This window comes from Megalops cyprinoides, chromosome 21, assembly GCF_013368585.1.
Source record: "Megalops cyprinoides isolate fMegCyp1 chromosome 21, fMegCyp1.pri, whole genome shotgun sequence".
Lineage (NCBI taxonomy): Eukaryota > Metazoa > Chordata > Actinopteri > Elopiformes > Megalopidae > Megalops > Megalops cyprinoides.
In genome coordinates this window covers 255,286-273,303 of record NC_050603.1, presented here as the reverse complement: position 1 = coordinate 273,303, position 18,018 = coordinate 255,286, and the positions used below count along the sequence as shown (strand labels likewise).

The 18,018-nt window shown below is 51.2% G+C and overlaps 1 protein-coding gene across 1 annotated transcript; it reads left to right on the top strand.

The window, feature by feature from the left end:
* Positions 1–6,448: 6,448 nt before the first annotated feature.
* On the top strand, positions 6,449–17,682 carry LOC118768846 (integrin beta-8-like). The gene is made up of 15 exons (XM_036515800.1): positions 6,449–7,003; positions 8,293–8,384; positions 9,898–10,069; positions 10,472–10,718; positions 10,924–11,089; positions 11,327–11,485; positions 11,826–11,921; positions 12,009–12,098; positions 13,043–13,186; positions 13,627–14,020; positions 14,668–14,890; positions 14,976–15,079; positions 15,227–15,343; positions 16,467–16,627; positions 17,273–17,682. Exons 1-15 carry the CDS (start codon positions 6,898–6,900, stop codon positions 17,387–17,389), a joined length of 2,388 nt encoding a protein of 795 aa, XP_036371693.1. The 5' UTR covers positions 6,449–6,897; the 3' UTR covers positions 17,390–17,682.
* Positions 17,683–18,018: the final 336 nt, after the last annotated feature.

The window sequence follows — 18,018 nt, the reverse complement described above, 5'->3', positions numbered from 1 at the left end:
AACACTCCAACCTTCAGCACCTGGCACTGAGAGCTGAGGTCTATAATAATGTGCAGGACAATCCATCCTCCCCTGGACCCGGTGATCCATGACAACAGGCCCTAACTGCCCTCAGCCTCTGAGCAGAGTCTGAATATACTGCCTCTGGCTCCTAATAGTCCTCCAGTGACTGCATTCTTTCACAAAGCGTAAATCAGTGTCAACACCTGCTGCTGCCAAACACCAATAATCATTATTTCCCTTTCAACAGTTTTGGGAATTAAAAAAGCTTCAACTAAAGAAACAGTCAATAAAGTCCGGGCCACACAGAGGCTGTTAGCCAGACACCCTTATGACCATCCGTCAGAGGAGCCATACTTGCCCGTCTAACACTGAGCGGCTTCACATATATTACAGGCCATTGGTGTTGTTTTTAAATGTCATGCCTAATGATAAAAAGCTTCTCTCTTATATGTACAGGAATTGACCAATTACAGCTGTTTGTGTCCCTAATGTGTGCTTAATGTCAGTTCTGGATAAAGGAAAATCAGTCATCATGTGCGTGCGTGCGCGTGTGCGTGCGCGTGCGTGCGCGCGTGTGTGTCTGTGTGTGTGTGTGTGTCTGTGTGTGTGTGTGCGTGTGCGTGTGTGTGGGTGTGTGTCTGTGTGTACATGTGTGTGTGTAACTGTGTGTGTGCATGTGTGTGCTTGCATGTGTGTACGTGTGTGTGTGTGTGTGTGTAACTGTGTGCGTGCCTGCGTGCGTGCGTGTGTGTGTGAGTGTGTGCGTGCGTGTGTGTGTGTGGGGGGGGGATCTGGCGGGATGTGGGCAGCAGGCTGTCTGCAGGAAGTGCTCGGTCAGGTACATCCTGTTGCCGGGGGCAGCGTGTGCGAATGGAGCCGAGTCTAATGCACTACAGCAGAGTGGCGATGCTGGGATAGAGTCAAGCTGCTGACCCCAGCGACTCTCATCCTTCACTCAGAAACTGGCTCTCCGTGTCCCGCTAGGCAGGTTAGATCCGCTGAGGTAAGGCTGTCAGGTGTGACCCGGGCCCTGCTGAAGTCTCTCCCGCTCGCTGGTGGCGAGTGACCCGGGCCCTGCTGAAGTCTCTCCCGCTCGCTGGTGGCGAGTGACCCGGGCCCTGCTGAAGTCTCTCCCGCTCGCTGGTGGCGAGTGACCCGGGCCCTGCTGAAGTCTCTCCCGCTCGCTGGTGGCGAGTGACCCGGGCCCTGCTGAAGTCTCTCCCGCTCGCTGGTGGCGAGTGACTCAGGCCCTGCTGAAGTCTCTCAGCCGGTCTCTGCGCTCTCTCTCCCTCTGCCAACATTGGCAACCTCTTGCTACACCCCCTCACTCTCACCCCCACAGACATCCATCACAGATTTGGATCGTCAGAGTTTGTTTGAGTAGGTACTGTGTAGCACCTGTCACAGAAATAAGGGATTAGCAAGAGGGACTGTCGCTATTTTCAGGCTGGTTCTGTCAACAGAAGCAGAGGGCGACAGTCCACAGCAGCGAAGACAGGCACTGCTCCACACGCCGCAGTCAGCCAGCGGGCGGGCAGGTGCTGCAGAGATGAGGGAATTCTGGCACCTGGTTCAGTCTAGTCTGCAGCCCCACACAGCCCTTCCCTGTGAGATGCAGATCTGTTGTGATTTCCACAGCCACAGACAGCACAGCCCTTGAAAGACTCCTGTCAGACAGCACAGCACCTGCACTGATCCCTGACAGTCTGCACAGAGAGAGAAGCAGTTAAACAGCAGCTTGGATTCCTCATAATCAGCCTCCCAAACAGTGGAGCCGCTAGAGGAGGAAGCACTCTCAGGACAAGCTCGTTAAAACGCAGAAGAGACTGAATTACTCTGGTGCGTCTCTCCAGCACACCGACAGACACAGCCAGCAGCTCTGTGGGGAGTGCACTCTTCAGGGTGTCAGCAGTGTTCAGCCGATGTGGCTAAATAAATATTCACAATCGATGCACCTCACTCAACGATTACATTACAGAAGCATACTGCTGCTCACTTCATTTCATTTTATGACCATCATAATTTAAAATGACATCCCTGTCTTACAGCAAACAGCCCTTTGTGTAAGAGTGAGTGTGAGTGTGTGTGTGTGTGTGAGTGTGAGAGTGTGTGTGTGTGTGTGTGTGTGTATGAGTGTGTGTGAGTGTGTGTGTGTGTGTGGGAGGGTTGTTACAGTGCTGGTTTCTGCAGCGTTGTCCAGGTAACATGTGCCTGTTTAAAGCACCAGCAGTTGGTAGGTAATTAAGGGACAGGAGTCATAAGCAGCTGAATCCGGCTCTAGGCGAGGTCAGCAAGGTGTGTGTGTGTGTGTGTGTGTGTGTGTGTGGGGGGGGGGGGGGGGGGGGGGCACTCCTGTACCCATAATGCCCCACACTGTGCTGTCTTGAATCTCACAGCTCCCAGGTACATGGCATTTACAACGCCACAGGGTGTCTTTGTGAATAGATGATCCATCTCTCTCCCCAATTAATAGTTTATCAAAGGCTTGTTAACATTTATCAAACATTACATCAAACTGTTGGCTTCATCTGGTGTCTGTTTCCAAATCAAGCAGCATACAGACACAGTGACTCACTGTTCTGTAACCCTTCCCAGAATGGCTGCTTTCAGCGCACTGATCCGATGGGCATATCAATGACAGATGCTCTGTGGGAACGTCTTCTATTTTCTTATTGAATGTCATCAGCAGATCAGCGGTCGATGTCCGACTGTAGAAACGCCTCCTCCTCTGCAGTCAGGCCATAATGAGACCTGCATGTCTGAGATTTTGCTGATGTCTCCTGTCCTGTGGGACCCGTTGCCCCTGTCAGAGAAACCCCCTCCTGTCCAGCACAGCCCCCCCGGGGCGACGGGCCTCTCTGTAAATGAGCTGAGGATAGAGGAGCGGAGCCCCTAATCACATTCAGGGTGAGCCTGGTGTGCCAGCCCCCACAGTGCCCCACAGCCCAGAGCATTGCGCGTCTCTGAGGGAGCAAGGAGAGAAGGAGACCGGCACAGCAAGGCAGTACAGAGGCTTCAGAATGACCTCAGGTGGGCAGAGGCATTCTGTCCCAGGTGGAGAGCAATCTGGGTGCAGGGTGGAAGAGGCTCGTAGCTCGGCTCGCACAACTCTGTGGGGCTCCCTGGCGGCTCAGTGGGTGAGCTGCGTCTCTGTCTGCAGTCTGTGCCTTACGCCTCAGGTGTGAGTCTGAATGTGCTGGGAGCAGGTCTGCCAGGGTCTCCTCATCTCACTGCTCTCAGGCACCCTTCAGGGCACCTCTCCTCCAATCAGCCCCCACCTCGCTGTGGTGCATTGTGGGACTTGCAGTGCACAGCTGTGGGCTGCATGTGAGTTTATCAGAGGATTGCGTCTCACTCCATGAGTGCAGAAGCTGCTAAAGTGAGATGAGACCAATCAATTACCCAGTCCAAAACAAGGAAGTATAATGAAAGGAAACTATATATTCTGTAATCCTCTTTGTGAGCACAGGCACACCCTTAAGCCTTTGATGTCACAGTGTCTTCTATCTGCATTATCCCACTGTAGAGCTGGAACCAGGCTGGCTCATTATACCCCTTTCCCACTGTAGAGCTGGAACCAGGCTGGCTCATTATACCCCTTTCCCACTGTACAGCTGGAACCAGGCTGGCTCATTATACCCTTTTCCCACTGTAGAGCTGGAACCAGGCTGGCTCATTATACCCCTTTCCCACTGTAGAGCTGGAACCAGGCTGGCTTAATGGGTTTAAAGGGCTCCCTCGCTGGGATTAGAATGTGATGGTCCGATCTGATATACTCTTTATCAGACCTGTGTAAATCACAGGAGCTGTGATTAACTGTTAACTGTTATGGTTCTCTGTACTGAAACCTGAGAAATATTTGAGCAATTGTTTTTTTTTCAATTATTTACACATTGACTTTCAGTGACAACCCAACTTCTGATGACATGTGTGAAAAAAACTGTTTTTCACAGTGGTCAGGTCTGTGAGTAAAGTCTGTGAGTAAAGTCTTTGTGGTAGGAAGTCTGGGGTCCCGACTGATCACCTCATGCCGACCAGGACAAAGGCCTTCTCGCAACCGTGATGACCATTAGCAGAGGTGGATGTCTCTCAGAGAAACGCTCTTCTGTGTGCGGTCGCCGTGGTGACCAGTGGCGCTCCCTCACCATTCTGACCAACCACAGCCCTGCTTTTGATCACACTCATTGTGCAGAGTGGCAGTCACAGAAAATCCAGAACAGGACAGCAATCTCACACTTCAGACATGTGCAGGCTGCGTGACATCACACAGAGATACACTATATGGACAAAAGTATTCAGACGCCTGACCATTACATTGTAATGACATTGTATTCAAATACGTATACTTAATACGGAGTTGGTCCCCCTTTTGCAGCTATAACAGCTTCTACTCTTCTTGGAAGGCTTTCTGCAAGATTTTGGAGTGTTTCTGTGGGAATTTGTGCCCATTCATTCTGTAGAGCATTTATGAGGTCAGGCACTGATGTTGGACGAGAAGGCCTGGCTCGCAGTCTCCGTTCCAGTTCATTCAAGGTGCTTGATGGGGTTGAGGTTAGGGCTCTGTGCGGGCCAGTCAAGTTCTTCCACACCAAACTCATCAAACCATGTCTTTATAGTCCTTGCTTTGTGCACTGGGGCACAGTCATGTTGGAATAGAAAAGGGCCTTCCCCAAACTGTTGCCACAAAGTTGGAAGCATAGCATTGTCCAAAATGTCTTGATATGCTGAAGCATTAAGATTGCCCTTCACTGGAGGGGCCTAGCCCAAACCCTAAAAAACAGGTGTGGCCAAATACTTTTGTCCATATTGTGTACCTGCAGACGTAGCAGTTCTTTAAATTCAAGAGATGGAAGCATGGATTTGCATTACATGCTGTACGTCCACTTAAAAGAAAACTTTAATATGACGTGTCTGGCCACAGGAGGGCACTGCTGAACAGATGATACCTGGTTGGTGTTCAGAGTGTCTGCAGTCTGCATTTCAGTTTAAAGTTTTTCACACACAGTCCTGGAGATAAGAATCAGGACACTGAAGATGTGTGAGTGAATGGGAGGCACCCAGAGACACTGAGACTGCAGGCAGGGACGACAGGAGAAACTGCAGTAGCAGCAGCTCTGAAACACTCAGAGAGCCAGTCTGAGCACAGAATGATTCATGCCCAGATGAGTTCATTACAAGTTCACCCCATCACTGCCTTCCCACCAATGACTGGTAAAGAGGGTGTGGTCTTACCTGAAGTGAGATAGGTGTGATCACCTCCACTGGGAGCAGTTGGTCAGACACTTCCTTTGCCCTCTGGTTCTAAAGAGGTTTATTTTGGTTGTTTAAAGACAGTGTTGTGAGCTCCTGGCTCTGTGAGGTCAGAGAGGCAGGGTGGGACCGTGTGTGTGAGTCCTGATCCACCGCTGATCCTGGATCAGTACAGAGACCCAGCTCTGACACCACACTCAGCTCTGCTGTGACTGCAGCCACATCAGCTCTGAATATACAGCCCGTGGAGTTACGTATGACTTATATTTCATATGAGGGAAGTCAACAGAAGCTAAATATGGAGACATTACATTACATTTATGCATTTGGCAGACTTACGGTGAATGTCAACTGTGCGTCAGAATGAGGAAATAATTAGTGGGAAGAGGAAACAGGCAAGTCATGTGACTGTTAGGACACTGAGGGAAGGTAAGAGAAGCGTGGCTCTTTGGGGGGGCGGTGGAGTGTAAGGGCGGAGGTTTGCTGCACCTGAAAGGGGAACACTCACATCTTTATTTTTCCTGACATATAATGGCAGCTAGAGCAGGTACAATGGTGCTGTGTAGGACAGTGAGAACTACGGCTGCATAGCACCATGACTGCAAGAGCTATAGACACACACTCTCTCACACACACAAGCCTGAGACATCTCAGGAAAAATGTTATTTTACAGAACACCTGACGCTAGCATAAGAACTTTTAGTTCTAAAGAATATTTAGTGAAGAAAACCTCTCTCTCTCCTTCTCTCTCCCTCTATAATATATACATATACAGACACCTTTTCCTCTCCAATATTTGAATCCTGTCTCGTCTCTTATCTGAGAAAAGCTAGCTGGGAGAGCTAATTCACGGTTGAATGTTTTGTTGTAAATGTAACGTGCGAAACGGTGCTGAGATTTCATGTGAGTCTCCGTCCGCATGCTGTCAGCTCGCCCTCCGGGTGTTTGCCGATGTGCTCACGCTCGCATTACCAACAGAAGTTGTGTGTCACCCCACCGCAGAACAAGGCAGAGAGGTGATGATGCATGTGCGGGTTAGCAGATAGTAGAAATTCCTCGGACCGCCTACTCGCCGGAGTAAGCGCTTTCGCAGCGCGGCAGCGGGGGCCGCGGCGTTGCCATGGCAGCCACTGACTCAGTACTGCGGAACAAAAACCGGCAAGAACTGAGACCGTTCAATTCAGAGGGAGGTCGCTAAAACGGGCAACGGCAGCGGCAGTCTGTGTGTGCATGGCTTAATAGAAGATTTAACCTCTGAAGTTACGCCCAGTACATTTTTGTAGCGTGTCTGTTTTTGTGTCATGACGGTGCGGGGACGGCGCGCACCTGTGCCGCCGGGTGGGTGGAGGAGCGCAGTCCCTTCGGCTCACAGGCGGATTGTTTTCATTCTGTGATAAACGCGGTGGCGCTATGTGCCAATATAAGCGGGCCTTGCTGGATCTCTTTGTTAATCTGATGTGTGGAATGCGATTGCGGAGAGGATTAACAGAGGTTATTAGGTAAACACAGAAAGTTGTCGCGATGCGGTCCGTGAGCTCCCGGTCCTGCCCTTTGTCCGAGTCGGGGCAGGTGTGGCGCACCGTGGGGCGAAGGCTCCGTCGCGTTTGAGACGCCCTGGCGTTGCTGTGCTCACCGGGTCTTCCTATGGTCGCTGCTATGACCTCCTGGCCGGGAAGATATGCTAAGCTAATTGTGCAGAGAGCGTTCCTGATCGCGTGTGTCACCGCGCTGCCCGCAGCGGCGCTTTCGGGTGAGTTGTGTCAACAATTTTTACTGCGGACAAAGCATTATCGAGGGACAGGAGTGTCGATTTTATCACTGCGTTATGCGACAATTATTGCATAATTATCTTATTTCATCGTTCCTTGACCTAATAACATGGTGCAGGTGCTTCGTTATGACTGCTTTTTTAATATTATTTTTAAAATTGAATTAGGACTGCTGAACTGTGAACTATCCTCACTGTAATAAATATGTAAACTATGAAAAGCAGTAGCCAGAAATGAAGACAGTGTTGAAGCAGTTTTTACACGGAGTGAGGTGAAAGTGATGTAACCAGTAATACCAGCAGTAGGAAGACACTTCATTAGTATTCTTCAGTTTTGTCACTTTTTAAGAGTTTAAAGCGTTTAAAAGCTGCAATATGTGAAGGGTCACGTGATGGTGCTGATGTCCCGCATCAGACCTGGATCAGACCAGCCAGGGCATACAGTCCAGACCATCAGAAACAGCAAGCGGCTGCTGTCTGTGAACTGTGTACAGTGAGGACACTCTCACAGTGCGCTGTAAGTGTGTACGGTGAGGACACTCTCACAGTGCGCTGTAAGTGTGTACAGTGAGGACACTCTCAGAGTGCGCTGTAAGTGTGTACAGTGAGGACGCTGTAAGCACAGTGCGCTGTAAGTGTGTACAGTGAGGGCACTCACAGTGCGCTGTTAGTGTGTACGGTGAGGACACTCTCACAGTGCGCTGTAAGTGTGTACGGTGAGGACACTCTCACAGTGCGCTGTAAGTGTGTACGGTGAGGACGCTGTAAGCACAGTGCGCTGTAAGTGTATACGGTGAGGACGCTGTAAGCACAGTGCGCTGTAAGTGTGTACGGTGAGGACGCTGTAAGCACAGCGCGCTGTAAGTGTGTACGGTGAGGATGCTGTAAGCACAGCGCGCTGTAAGTGTGTACGGTGAGGACGCTGTAAGCACAGTGCGCTGTAAGTGTGTACGGTGAGGACGCTGTAAGCACAGTGCGCTGTAAGTGTGTACGGTGAGGACGCTGTAAGCACAGTGCGCTGTAAGTGTGTACGGTGAGGACGCTGTAAGCACAGCGCGCTGTAAGTGTGTACGGTGAGGACGCTGTAAGCACAGTGCGCTGTAAGTGTGTACGGTGAGGACGCTGTAAGCACAGCGCGCTGTAAGTGTGTACGGTGAGGACGCTGTAAGCACAGTGCGCTGTAAGTGTGTACGGTGAGGACGCTGTAAGCACAGTGCGCTGTAAGTGGAGCTGCTCTCTGCTGTTAACGCTATTTGTCTGCTCTGTTCCAGCTGGAAATGGCTGCCTGTCCCCGCCTACATCCTCCTGCTCGGAGTGTCTGGGCCGCGGCCCGCAGTGCGCCTGGTGCTTTCAGGACGTGCAGGTGACTCCAGCGCTCACCTGCCGAGCCATCTGTTCGCTAACGCCCGCCTCTCTCCTCCCGTTAGCGTGGGGCGGGCTGTCTGTGGTGGCAGGGGGAAGGGGTGCGCTATGAGGATGCTGCCATCTGGCTGACACAGGCCTCAGAGACAGGGAGAAGTGCACTGCCTGTTCTGAGATCAGTCAGGTGAAAAACAGAATTAACCCAGTCAGGCTCTGTGATTGCAGTCACGCCCCCTCAGACAGTGGACACCAGGGAGGTCTGGGAGATGTAATCTCTCTTTGACAGCTTTGTGTTTCCAATCATATTTTTCATGTGTTTAGTGAGCACATACTGCTGATCTTGCACAGACATACAAACTTCAGAGGGTTCTCTTATAAACAGCAGAAAAATAGTAACTGCAACATACTACTGATTGCCAACGTTGGGGGACTGACTGAGAGCTTTGGCTACATTCAGGGACTTCCCCTGCCCTCCCAGGAGAGGGAATATTTGTGTTCTGATGAGTTTAAGTTCTGCCTCTGAAAACCACATGCCATAGCCATGAAGGTGTGGTCCTCTCTTTTAACACTTTACTGGCCTTCAGTTTCCCAAACAGCTTCTATCAGGTTCAAGGTTCAAAGTTTTTATTGTCATATGCACAATTAAGAAACAAGTTCTCTGTACAAATATATAAAAAAGGTTGGAGAGTGTAAGGGAAAATAAAATAAATAAAGGATATATACATTAAATGTGCAAAAAGGGCATCAGTGCAGTGTAGGATGTGCAATGTTGATGTAATGTCAGTTCCATTCCATTGCACAGTTGGTTGCAGTGTGGGTGTGTATGTGGGAATGTATGCATGGGCTAGGCCGGGGAGGTGTGTATTTGTGTATTTGACCCATTCAAGAGTCTGATGGCTGTTGGATAGAAGCTGTTCCTGAGTCTGGATGTTCTGCATTTCACACTTCTGTACCTCTTGCCAGAGGGTAGAAGTGTGAACAGTTCGCACTGGGGGTGGGTGTAGTCCCTGACAATGGAGCAGGCTCTTTTGTGGACTCTTTGATGATAGATGTCCTGCAGAGAGGGTAGCTGTGTCTTAACAATCCTTTCAGCAGTTTTTACCACTGTCAATTTCAGTGGTACTCCCATACCACATCAGTACTAAATGTACTAAATACAGCAAATCTACCAGATACTGTATAAAGACCAATACTATAGCACATTTCTGTAAAGGTTCACCAATAAATTTCACTCCAATAACAACTATTCCAAAAAGGCCTGGAGCCTCAAAGTAACCAGTTTAAGTAGGTGCTTAACTGATTTCCTTTGTCACACATCATCACAAGATTTGCAGTTACTGAAATTAAGCAGAGATTGAGCAAGACTGGGAAAGAAGTTTAATTCTTGTTTAAATGACTGTTGAGCACAATGTGCTATTGTGGTGACGCAGAATGGCTCTCTTTGTTCTGAGTGCCTGTGTTTGTCAGACTGGAGCCCCAGGTAATGTGATCTCTCCTCTGCGGGTGTCTGACAGGCATTTCCGGGCGGAGCAGACATCAGCCAGCGTTGCGACTTGGTGCACAACCTGCGAAGGAACGGGTGCGAGGAGCAGTTTATCGAGCAGCACGCTTTCGGGGTGCAGGAGACCGGCACGCTGTCGGGCACCCAGGTGTCACCGCAAGAGGTGACACTGCAGATGTGGCCAGGTAGCTCTCTCCTCTCCAGCGTTTAACATCCTGAGTGACTCCACCCCTCCTGCAGAAAAATACCACAGACTCACATAAGAGAAATGAATATTAAATACAGAGAGGTCAAACCTGCTAGCGATGGATATGACATGCATCAATATTCAGCATTCCTGCAATGCCAGTTGTCATTTAATGTAAACTGTGTATTATTTTTGGAGGGAGGGCATACCTGCTGTTTATCATTTTTTGTGAATGCTTCCTGTATGGATTTCTGCTGCCGCTTGCTCTCAGAGAAGAATTGATGCAAAGTTATTTTTGACAGAGTATTGACTGTGAATTAGTCGGCAGTGTTGAATAACTGAATGTTGAGATGATCAGAATTAGTGATGCCACGCTGTACGCTGCTGTCTGTGCTCACAGGTGTGTCCCTAAGCTTCCTGCTGCAGGCCCAGCAGCTGCAGCGCTACCCGGTAGACATGTACTACCTGCTGGATGTCTCGGCCTCCATGCAGGACCACCTGGACCGGCTGAAGACGGTGGGCGTGTCCCTGTCTCAGCGAATGAAAGCGCACTCCAGCGACTTCAGGGTGGGCTTCGGCTCCTTCGTGGACAAGCCGGTGTCGCCTTACATCAACGTGCACCCCTCCAAAATCAGCAACCCCTGCAGGTGCGGCCGCCAAAGACCTGTTATCCTTATTAAGTTATTTAATATTGCATTATTGGTGCCAGAGACACAAAGACACAGGAAGCACAGAAACGCTCTTGTGTTTCAGGGATTTAAATCAGAAACCCAAATCAATTCTGATTTCAATCCCTGAAACACAGTGTTTCTGGCGTACGCTGCGGGCTGTAAGAGATGTTTTCCCTCGCAGCGACTACGGCATACAGTGCAGGCCAGCACACGGCTTCATCCATGTGCTCCCACTGACGGACAACACCACAGAGTTCACACGCGTGATCCGAGAGCAGAGCATCTCGGGCAACATGGACACGCCGGAGGGCGGCTTCGACGCCATTCTGCAGACCGCCGTGTGCCAGGTACAGCACAGACACCTTACCGTCATGTGATATCAGTGTGAATGCTGGCTGTTACAGGAGGATATTGGCTGTTACAGGAGGATATCAGTGTGGATGCTGGCTGTTACAGGAGGATATCAGTGTGGATGCTGGCTGTTACAGGAGGATATCAGTGTGGATGCTGGCTGTTACAGGAGGATATCAGTGTGGATGCTGGCTGTTACAGGAGGATATCAGTGTGGATGCTGGCTGTTACAGGAGGATATCGGCTGGCGGCCGGAAGCAAAGCGCCTCCTGCTGGTCATGACTGATCAGCCGTCTCACCTGGCGCTGGACAGCAAACTGGCTGGGATTGTGGTGCCACACGACGGGAACTGCCACCTGGAGAACAACACCTACACGCACTCCACCCGCATGGTGAGCCCCCCACACCCACACACCCCTTACACACACACGCCCCCCACACCCACCCCTTACACCCACACACCCCCCACACCCACTCCACCCCTTACACCCACACACCCCCCACACCCACACACCCCTTACACACACACGCCCCCCACACCCACACACCCCTTACACCCACACACCCCCCACACCCACTCCACCCCTTACACCCACACACCCCCCACACCCACTCCACCCCCTCCACCTGCTGCACGGGCACAGTGTCAGCAGTTCACTCTGAGCGGGGCTCTGTGGATGGGGATGCTGGGATACGCTCTACAGCAGCGCTGTGCTCTGTGTCTGACTTCAGGAGCACCCCACGGTGGGCCAGCTGGCGGAGAAGCTCCTGGAGAACAGCATCTACTCAATCTTTGCAGTGGAGCAGCTGCAGTATAAGTGGTATGAGGTAATTTGTGTTGGGAGGCTGTGGGGGGTGGGGGGGCGCTGCTGCAGTGCCCCCAGCCCAGCGCTCTGAATGCCTCTCTCCCTACAGCAGCTGAACTCTCTGCTGCCCGGGACCCACCTCGGCAAGCTGCAGCCCAAAGCCGCCAACCTCCGCGAGCTGGTGGTGGACGCCTACAAGGTGAGGGTTCCCGACACAGTGTCACGGGCTGGTATGAGTTCCATTCCCATATGGCTCACACAGGTGCCGAATTAGTGTACACCTGTGATGGAAGCTACACCAAGCTGTCAGTCACTCAGCAGTACGGTGAGAGTTTAGTATCAGTGTAATCACATTGCCCTCCACAGCAGAACATGCTGACTGGATGAAATGTGGTCACCCATGGGGGCGACAGTGGCTCAGGAGATAGAGCAGTCAACTGGGGATTGGAAGGTCCCTGGTTCGAATCTGGCTCATCCTGGCAGAGTGTCGAAGTGTCCTTGAGCAAGACACTGAACCCCCAACAGCTCCCAGTAGCCTGTTGGTAAGCCTGTATAGCAGCCTCTGCCACTGGTAGGTAGATGTGAGGCATATAACTGTAAAGTGCTTTGAGTACTCAAATGAGTAGAAAAGCGCTATATAAATGCAGTCCATTTACCATTTACCCATGGGCCAGCTCCTCTGCCCCTCGTGGGAGCATCTGAAGCATCACTCCTCCAACCTGTGTGAACTGAACATGCTCTGTGAAAGAGTGGTTCTCTCCAAACGTCTGTGCAAATGAAAATCGTATACTAATGTTTTGAATAATCTGTATTAAAATGACAGTGTTGATGGTTTCCATCAGTGAGATGTTTACGAGCGGAGGCAGGGGAACGTGTTTTCGGGGCACCACAGTCATAATCTCAGTGTTGTTGTTCTGAATGAATCAGTAAAGCTCTCGGATCTGCGCAGAACAGAGACATGCATTATTAACAAGCCCAGCTCATTACAGCAGTGCAGCACCCAATCCCCCTCAACACCGCTATTTTTAGATGTGATTTTTCTTTCCAGAAACCCCTGGATTTAACAGGAATGATTACAGCGAGAGACGAAAGGATCTTTCTGAAACCACAAGCCCAGCTCACTGCGCCTTCTCTGTGTTCCAGAAGCTTCTCTCCATCGTGGAGGTGGACGTCAGGGTTCAGGACCAGCAGGTACACAGGTTTCGGGTCAACGTTACCGCGATCTGCCCGGAAGGCTCCAGAACCAAAGGCAGCAATAAATGCTCTGAGGTCCGACCCAACCAGACGGTATGGCAAAGCATCTCAACTTTTTCCCCTCAAACACTCGTTCCTCACAGTGCAATTTTACTCTGAACTCTGAGTTTGAATCCTAGATCCTAGCATCCTGCAGAATAAAGCATTGAATGTTTTCAGGGTCAAGGCTGTTGTGTAATGTCTCTGCTACACAGGAGGGTCGTTAAGGCCCTTGGCTCAATTTGCCACGCAGCGTGGGTGCTGCTGGGTAATGTAGTGTCCTGGCTCAGTCTGCCACTCAGCGTGGGTGCTGCTGGGTAATGTAGTGTCCTGGCTCAGTCTGCCACACAGTGTGGGTGCTGCTGGGTAATGTAGTGTCCTGGCTCAATCTGCCACGCAGAGTGGGTGCTGCTGGGTAATGTAGTGTCCTGGCTCAGTCTGCCACACAGTGCAGTGCAGTGAGAAACAGCCGCCTCCTCCCTCTCCTGTTACAGGTACTGTTTAACATCAGTGTCAGCATGCTGGCCTGCCCTGAGGAAGAGGAGGTTCTGATCTTCATCAGGCCTGTGGGCTTTAACGAGTCCACGCTGGTGAGGGTCAGGCCTACCTGTGCGTGCAGGTGTGGGCAGCTGGGAGAATGCCAGGACGAGCCGGGCCAAACTGAGCCAAGCGGAACCGAACCGAGCCAGGCCCCCTGCAGCAGCAGGCCAGAGGAGGCGGGGCAGGGCTGGGACTGCCGGGTAGGCGGGGCTGGAGGGAGGGGGCCGGACTGCAGCGGCAGGGGCAGCTGTGTGTGCGGCCGCTGTGTCTGCGAGAACGGCACCCTGGGAAGGTACTGCCAGCTGGAGGACCTCACCTGCCCCTACAGACACGGCCTGATCTGTGCAGGTAACCAGCCGTGCATGGCCACTGTGTTTAACCAGAGAAACCTACACACTGTCGCTGTGTTTAACCAGAGATACCTGCACAGTGTTTAACTAGAGATACCAGTACACTGTCACTGTGTTTAACCAGAGATACCAGTACACTGTCACTGTGTTTAACCAGAGATACCTGCACAGTGTTTAACTAGAGATACCAGTACACTGTCACTGTGTTTAACCAGAGATATCAGTACACTGTCACTGTGTTTAACCAGAGATACCTGCACGCTGTCACTGTGTTTAACCAGAGATACCAGTACACTGTCACTGTGTTTAACCAGAGATACCTGCACGCTGTCACTGTGTTTAACCAGAGATACCTGCACAGTGTTTAACTAGAGATACCAGTACACTGTCACTGTGTTTAACCAGAGATACCAGTACACTGTCACTGTGTTTAACCAGAGATACCTGCACAGTGTTTAACTAGAGATACCAGTACACTGTCACTGTGTTTAACCAGAGATACCTGCACGCTGTCACTGTGTTTAACCAGAGATACCTGCACGCTGTCACTGTGTTTAACCAGAGATACCTGCACGCTGTCACTGTGTTTAACCAGAGATACCTGCACACTGTCACTGTGTTTAACACATGTGCGTGCGTTGGCAGGGCACGGTCGCTGTGTTGCAGGGGAGTGCAGGTGTGGTGTGGGCTGGGATGGGGAGAGCTGTGACTGTCCCACCTCCTCGGAGACCTGCCTATCAGAGGACGGGGTGCTGTGCAGCGCACAGGGCAGCTGTGTCTGCGGCCGGTGTGAGTGTGACGACCCCCGGCGTTCCGGAGAATTCTGCGAGAAGTGCCCCACCTGTGAGGGCTCCTGTCAATCACACTGGTAACCTGGCAACCTGTGTCTGCACACGCACGGCCGGCGGTGCCTCAGATCAGCCATTTACAGCGCAGCGTTTCGGCTCTTTCAGGAAGTGTGTGCACTGCCATCTGGCCAATGGCTTCACAGAGGGCATGCCCAACGCCTGCAACCAGAGCTGCCCCCTGCTGGTCGACTTTGTACATGACATCCCTGGTAAAGTAGTTCTCCTTAATTCAGACAAAATGATTCAGAAACTTCTAGTTCCATGAAATTAGAATTTTATAAATGATGTGCATATTATTTTGGGCAGCTCCAGAAAAACAAACAAACCGTAAACAAGGTGAGTGTGTTTGTTGCCAGGTTCTGAGGACAGACTGTCTCCGTCCTGCCTGTACCCAGCAGGGCAGAGGTGCCACTACAGGTACCAAACGGACTCGGGACCGGGCCCCGCCCTGCTCTGGCTCAGCACACACCCAGGTGAGCGTGGCGCGTCGTTTTTCAGGTGAAGGGTTCAGCTGGTCCGTCTGTGACTGGGCAGGGTGGAGGGTGAGATCAGGAGCAGGGACTGACCATCCAGTGTCAGGATTAGTCGTTGCTGTGTCACTGGTGCCCGTATCCATGGTGACATCACAGCAGCAATGTAGAGCAGAATACAGTGAAACTGCAGTGGTGTCAGGTGTGTCGGCCACACATAAGCAAAAAGCTGGATGTTTAAATTTTACAGAACATTAAAGCCTTAAAAGTGCAGCAATGAGCGGCGTGACTGGGGGCCCGCAGGTACCGGGCAGCTGCAGCCCCCTGCAGACTGAGCCTGCAGGCAGACCACCAGGCTGCTACACGTGCTGTCAGTCACAGATCTGTATGAACCAATCAAACATTCACAGAGCCCATTGGCTGAGATCAGTGAGTCACGCACAGGCAGGGGGTGAATGCGGCTCTGGGCTTGATAAGCAGATACTCCTTAATGAAGCAGCTCACAGCCTCCCTTCCCACACCCACAGTGTGGGTGACCTTTGACCTCATCCATGCTTTAAGTAAACACTCCCTGACATGTGGCTGCTGAGGGCTGTTCTGGCCTCTGCCCTCTGGTGGTGAGTGTGTGAGCGTACACGCGAGTGTGCATGTGAGTGCGTGAGCGTACACGCGAGTGTGCGTGAGCGTACACGCGAGTGTGCATGTGAGTGTGTGAGCGTACACGCGAGTGTGTGAGTGTGCATGTGAGTGTGTGAGTGTGCATGTGAGTATGTGAGTGCGAGCGTGCATGTGGGTGCGTGAGCGTACACGTGAGTGTGTAAGTGTACACATGAGTGTGAGTGTGCATGTGAGTGCATGAGTGCACATGTGAGTGTGTGAGTGTGCACGTGAGTGTGTGAGTGTGTAAGTGTACACGTGAGTGTGAGTGTGCATGTGAGTGCATGAGTGCACATGTGAGTGTGTCAGTGTGCATGTGAGTGTGTGAGTGTGTAAGTGTACACATGAGTGTGAGTGTACACGTGAGTGTGAGTGCACATGTGAGTACGCATGTGAGTGTGCACGTGTTGGGAACCCTGTGTGGCTCTGTGAGAGGGGACAGACACAGGTAGTGTGTTTGCTGCCGCAGAGTGTCCCTCCGGCCCACGCTACCTGCCCACTTTCGTGGCGGTCTTCCTCCTCACCTTCCTCCTCGGACTGGCCGTGCTGGTGCTGCTCAGCTGGCTACTCAGACAGCAGAACCGGGCCCTGGACGAGTCCAAGAGTGCCGTGTATGACGTCACCAACCAGGTGAGCCGTGCCTACCTCCTGTGTGCAGGGGGCTGTGGTTTTAGCATAGTGCCGAAAACTAACCAGAAGGGCATATATTCTAATCCCAAAGTGAAATATTGTGACAGTAAGAGGAATACTGTGACAGTAAGGGGAATACTGTGACAGTAGGAGGAATATTGTGACAGTAAGAGGAATACTGTGACAGTAAGGGGAGTACTGTGACAGTAAGGGGAGTACTGTGACAGTAAGGGGAGTACTGTGACAGTAAGGGGAATACTGTGACAGTAGGAGGAATACTGTGACAGTAGGAGGAATACTGTGACAGTAAGGGGAATATTGTGACAGTAAGGCGAGTACTGTGACAGTAAGGGGAATACTGTGACAGTAAGGGGAGTACTGTGACAGTAAGGGGAGTACTGTGACAGTAGGAGGAATATTGTGACAGTAGGAGGAATACTGTGACAGTAGGAGGAATACTGTGACAGTAAGGGGAATATTGTGACAGTAAGGGGAATACTGTGACAGTAAGGGGAATATTGTGACAGTAGGAGGAATACTGTGACAGTAGGAGGAATATTGTGACAGTAGGAGGAATACTGTGACAGTAAGGGGAATTTTGTGACAGTAAGGGGAATATTGCAGCTTGTGTTTATCTCTCCACAGGACACTCTGAGCACGGCCACAGCCAATGAGAAGCCAGTAACCTGCCATCAAGAGCAGCAGCTGGAGATGCGCACACACTCCCCTGCGACTCCTCTGCACAAGGTGGGGTGGCAGTGAGGGGGGGCGTGCAGTGGAGTACTGCCCCCTCTCCCCAGCCCCCCCCGCCACACGGATACAGGTGTGTGGAGTGTGTGATCAGCACAGCAGAGAGGATGGGCAGATACGCACTGCTGTGTAACCCTGCGCTCAGTCCCTCACTGCCCCCCCCAAAACACTGGAGCCCGGGGGGGGGCTGTGTTTATATTTGTATTTGCTTTAGTGAACACACTACAGGTTTGATTTCATTTGGTCAGAGTCTGTTACTCAGATACCCCAGTGATCCCATTCATTCAGTCAATGCTGCCCTTTTATTCAGGGTGGAACTGTTCTCCTGTCTGCCCTGCCCCCTAGTGGACAAGCTGATCTGGATCGTACAGAAATCATTGCTGCTTGGCAGCAGTGGGATCACAAACAGTGGAATCTTTCATTGAGATCCAAATCCAAATGCAAATCCAAATCTAGATCCTTGTCCTCATTTTGAATATGACTCTCTGAATGACTACCTAATCCTCTCTCACGGTTAAAAAAATCTATGGATGTGGATAAAAGATAATGATTAGATTGTTAGTAAGATGATAAATGGTTTACACAGGAATGATAGATGTATTCCTGACTGTGACATGTCTGCAGCTGAAATAGATGTTCAA

What these genes read in the sequence shown, in the direction of transcription:
- LOC118768846 (XM_036515800.1), top strand. Translation starts at nt 6,898, where the DNA reads ATGGTCGCTGCTATGACCTCCTGGCCGGGAAGATATGCTAAGCTAATT. An exon ending in AAAATCAGCAACCCCTGCAG is followed by an intron (nt 10,719 to 10,923) that starts GTGCGGCCGCCA and finishes TTTCCCTCGCAG; the next exon opens with CGACTACGGCATACAGTGCA. An exon ending in CTGGCTCAGCACACACCCAG is followed by an intron (nt 15,344 to 16,466) that starts GTGAGCGTGGCG and finishes TTGCTGCCGCAG; the next exon opens with AGTGTCCCTCCGGCCCACGC.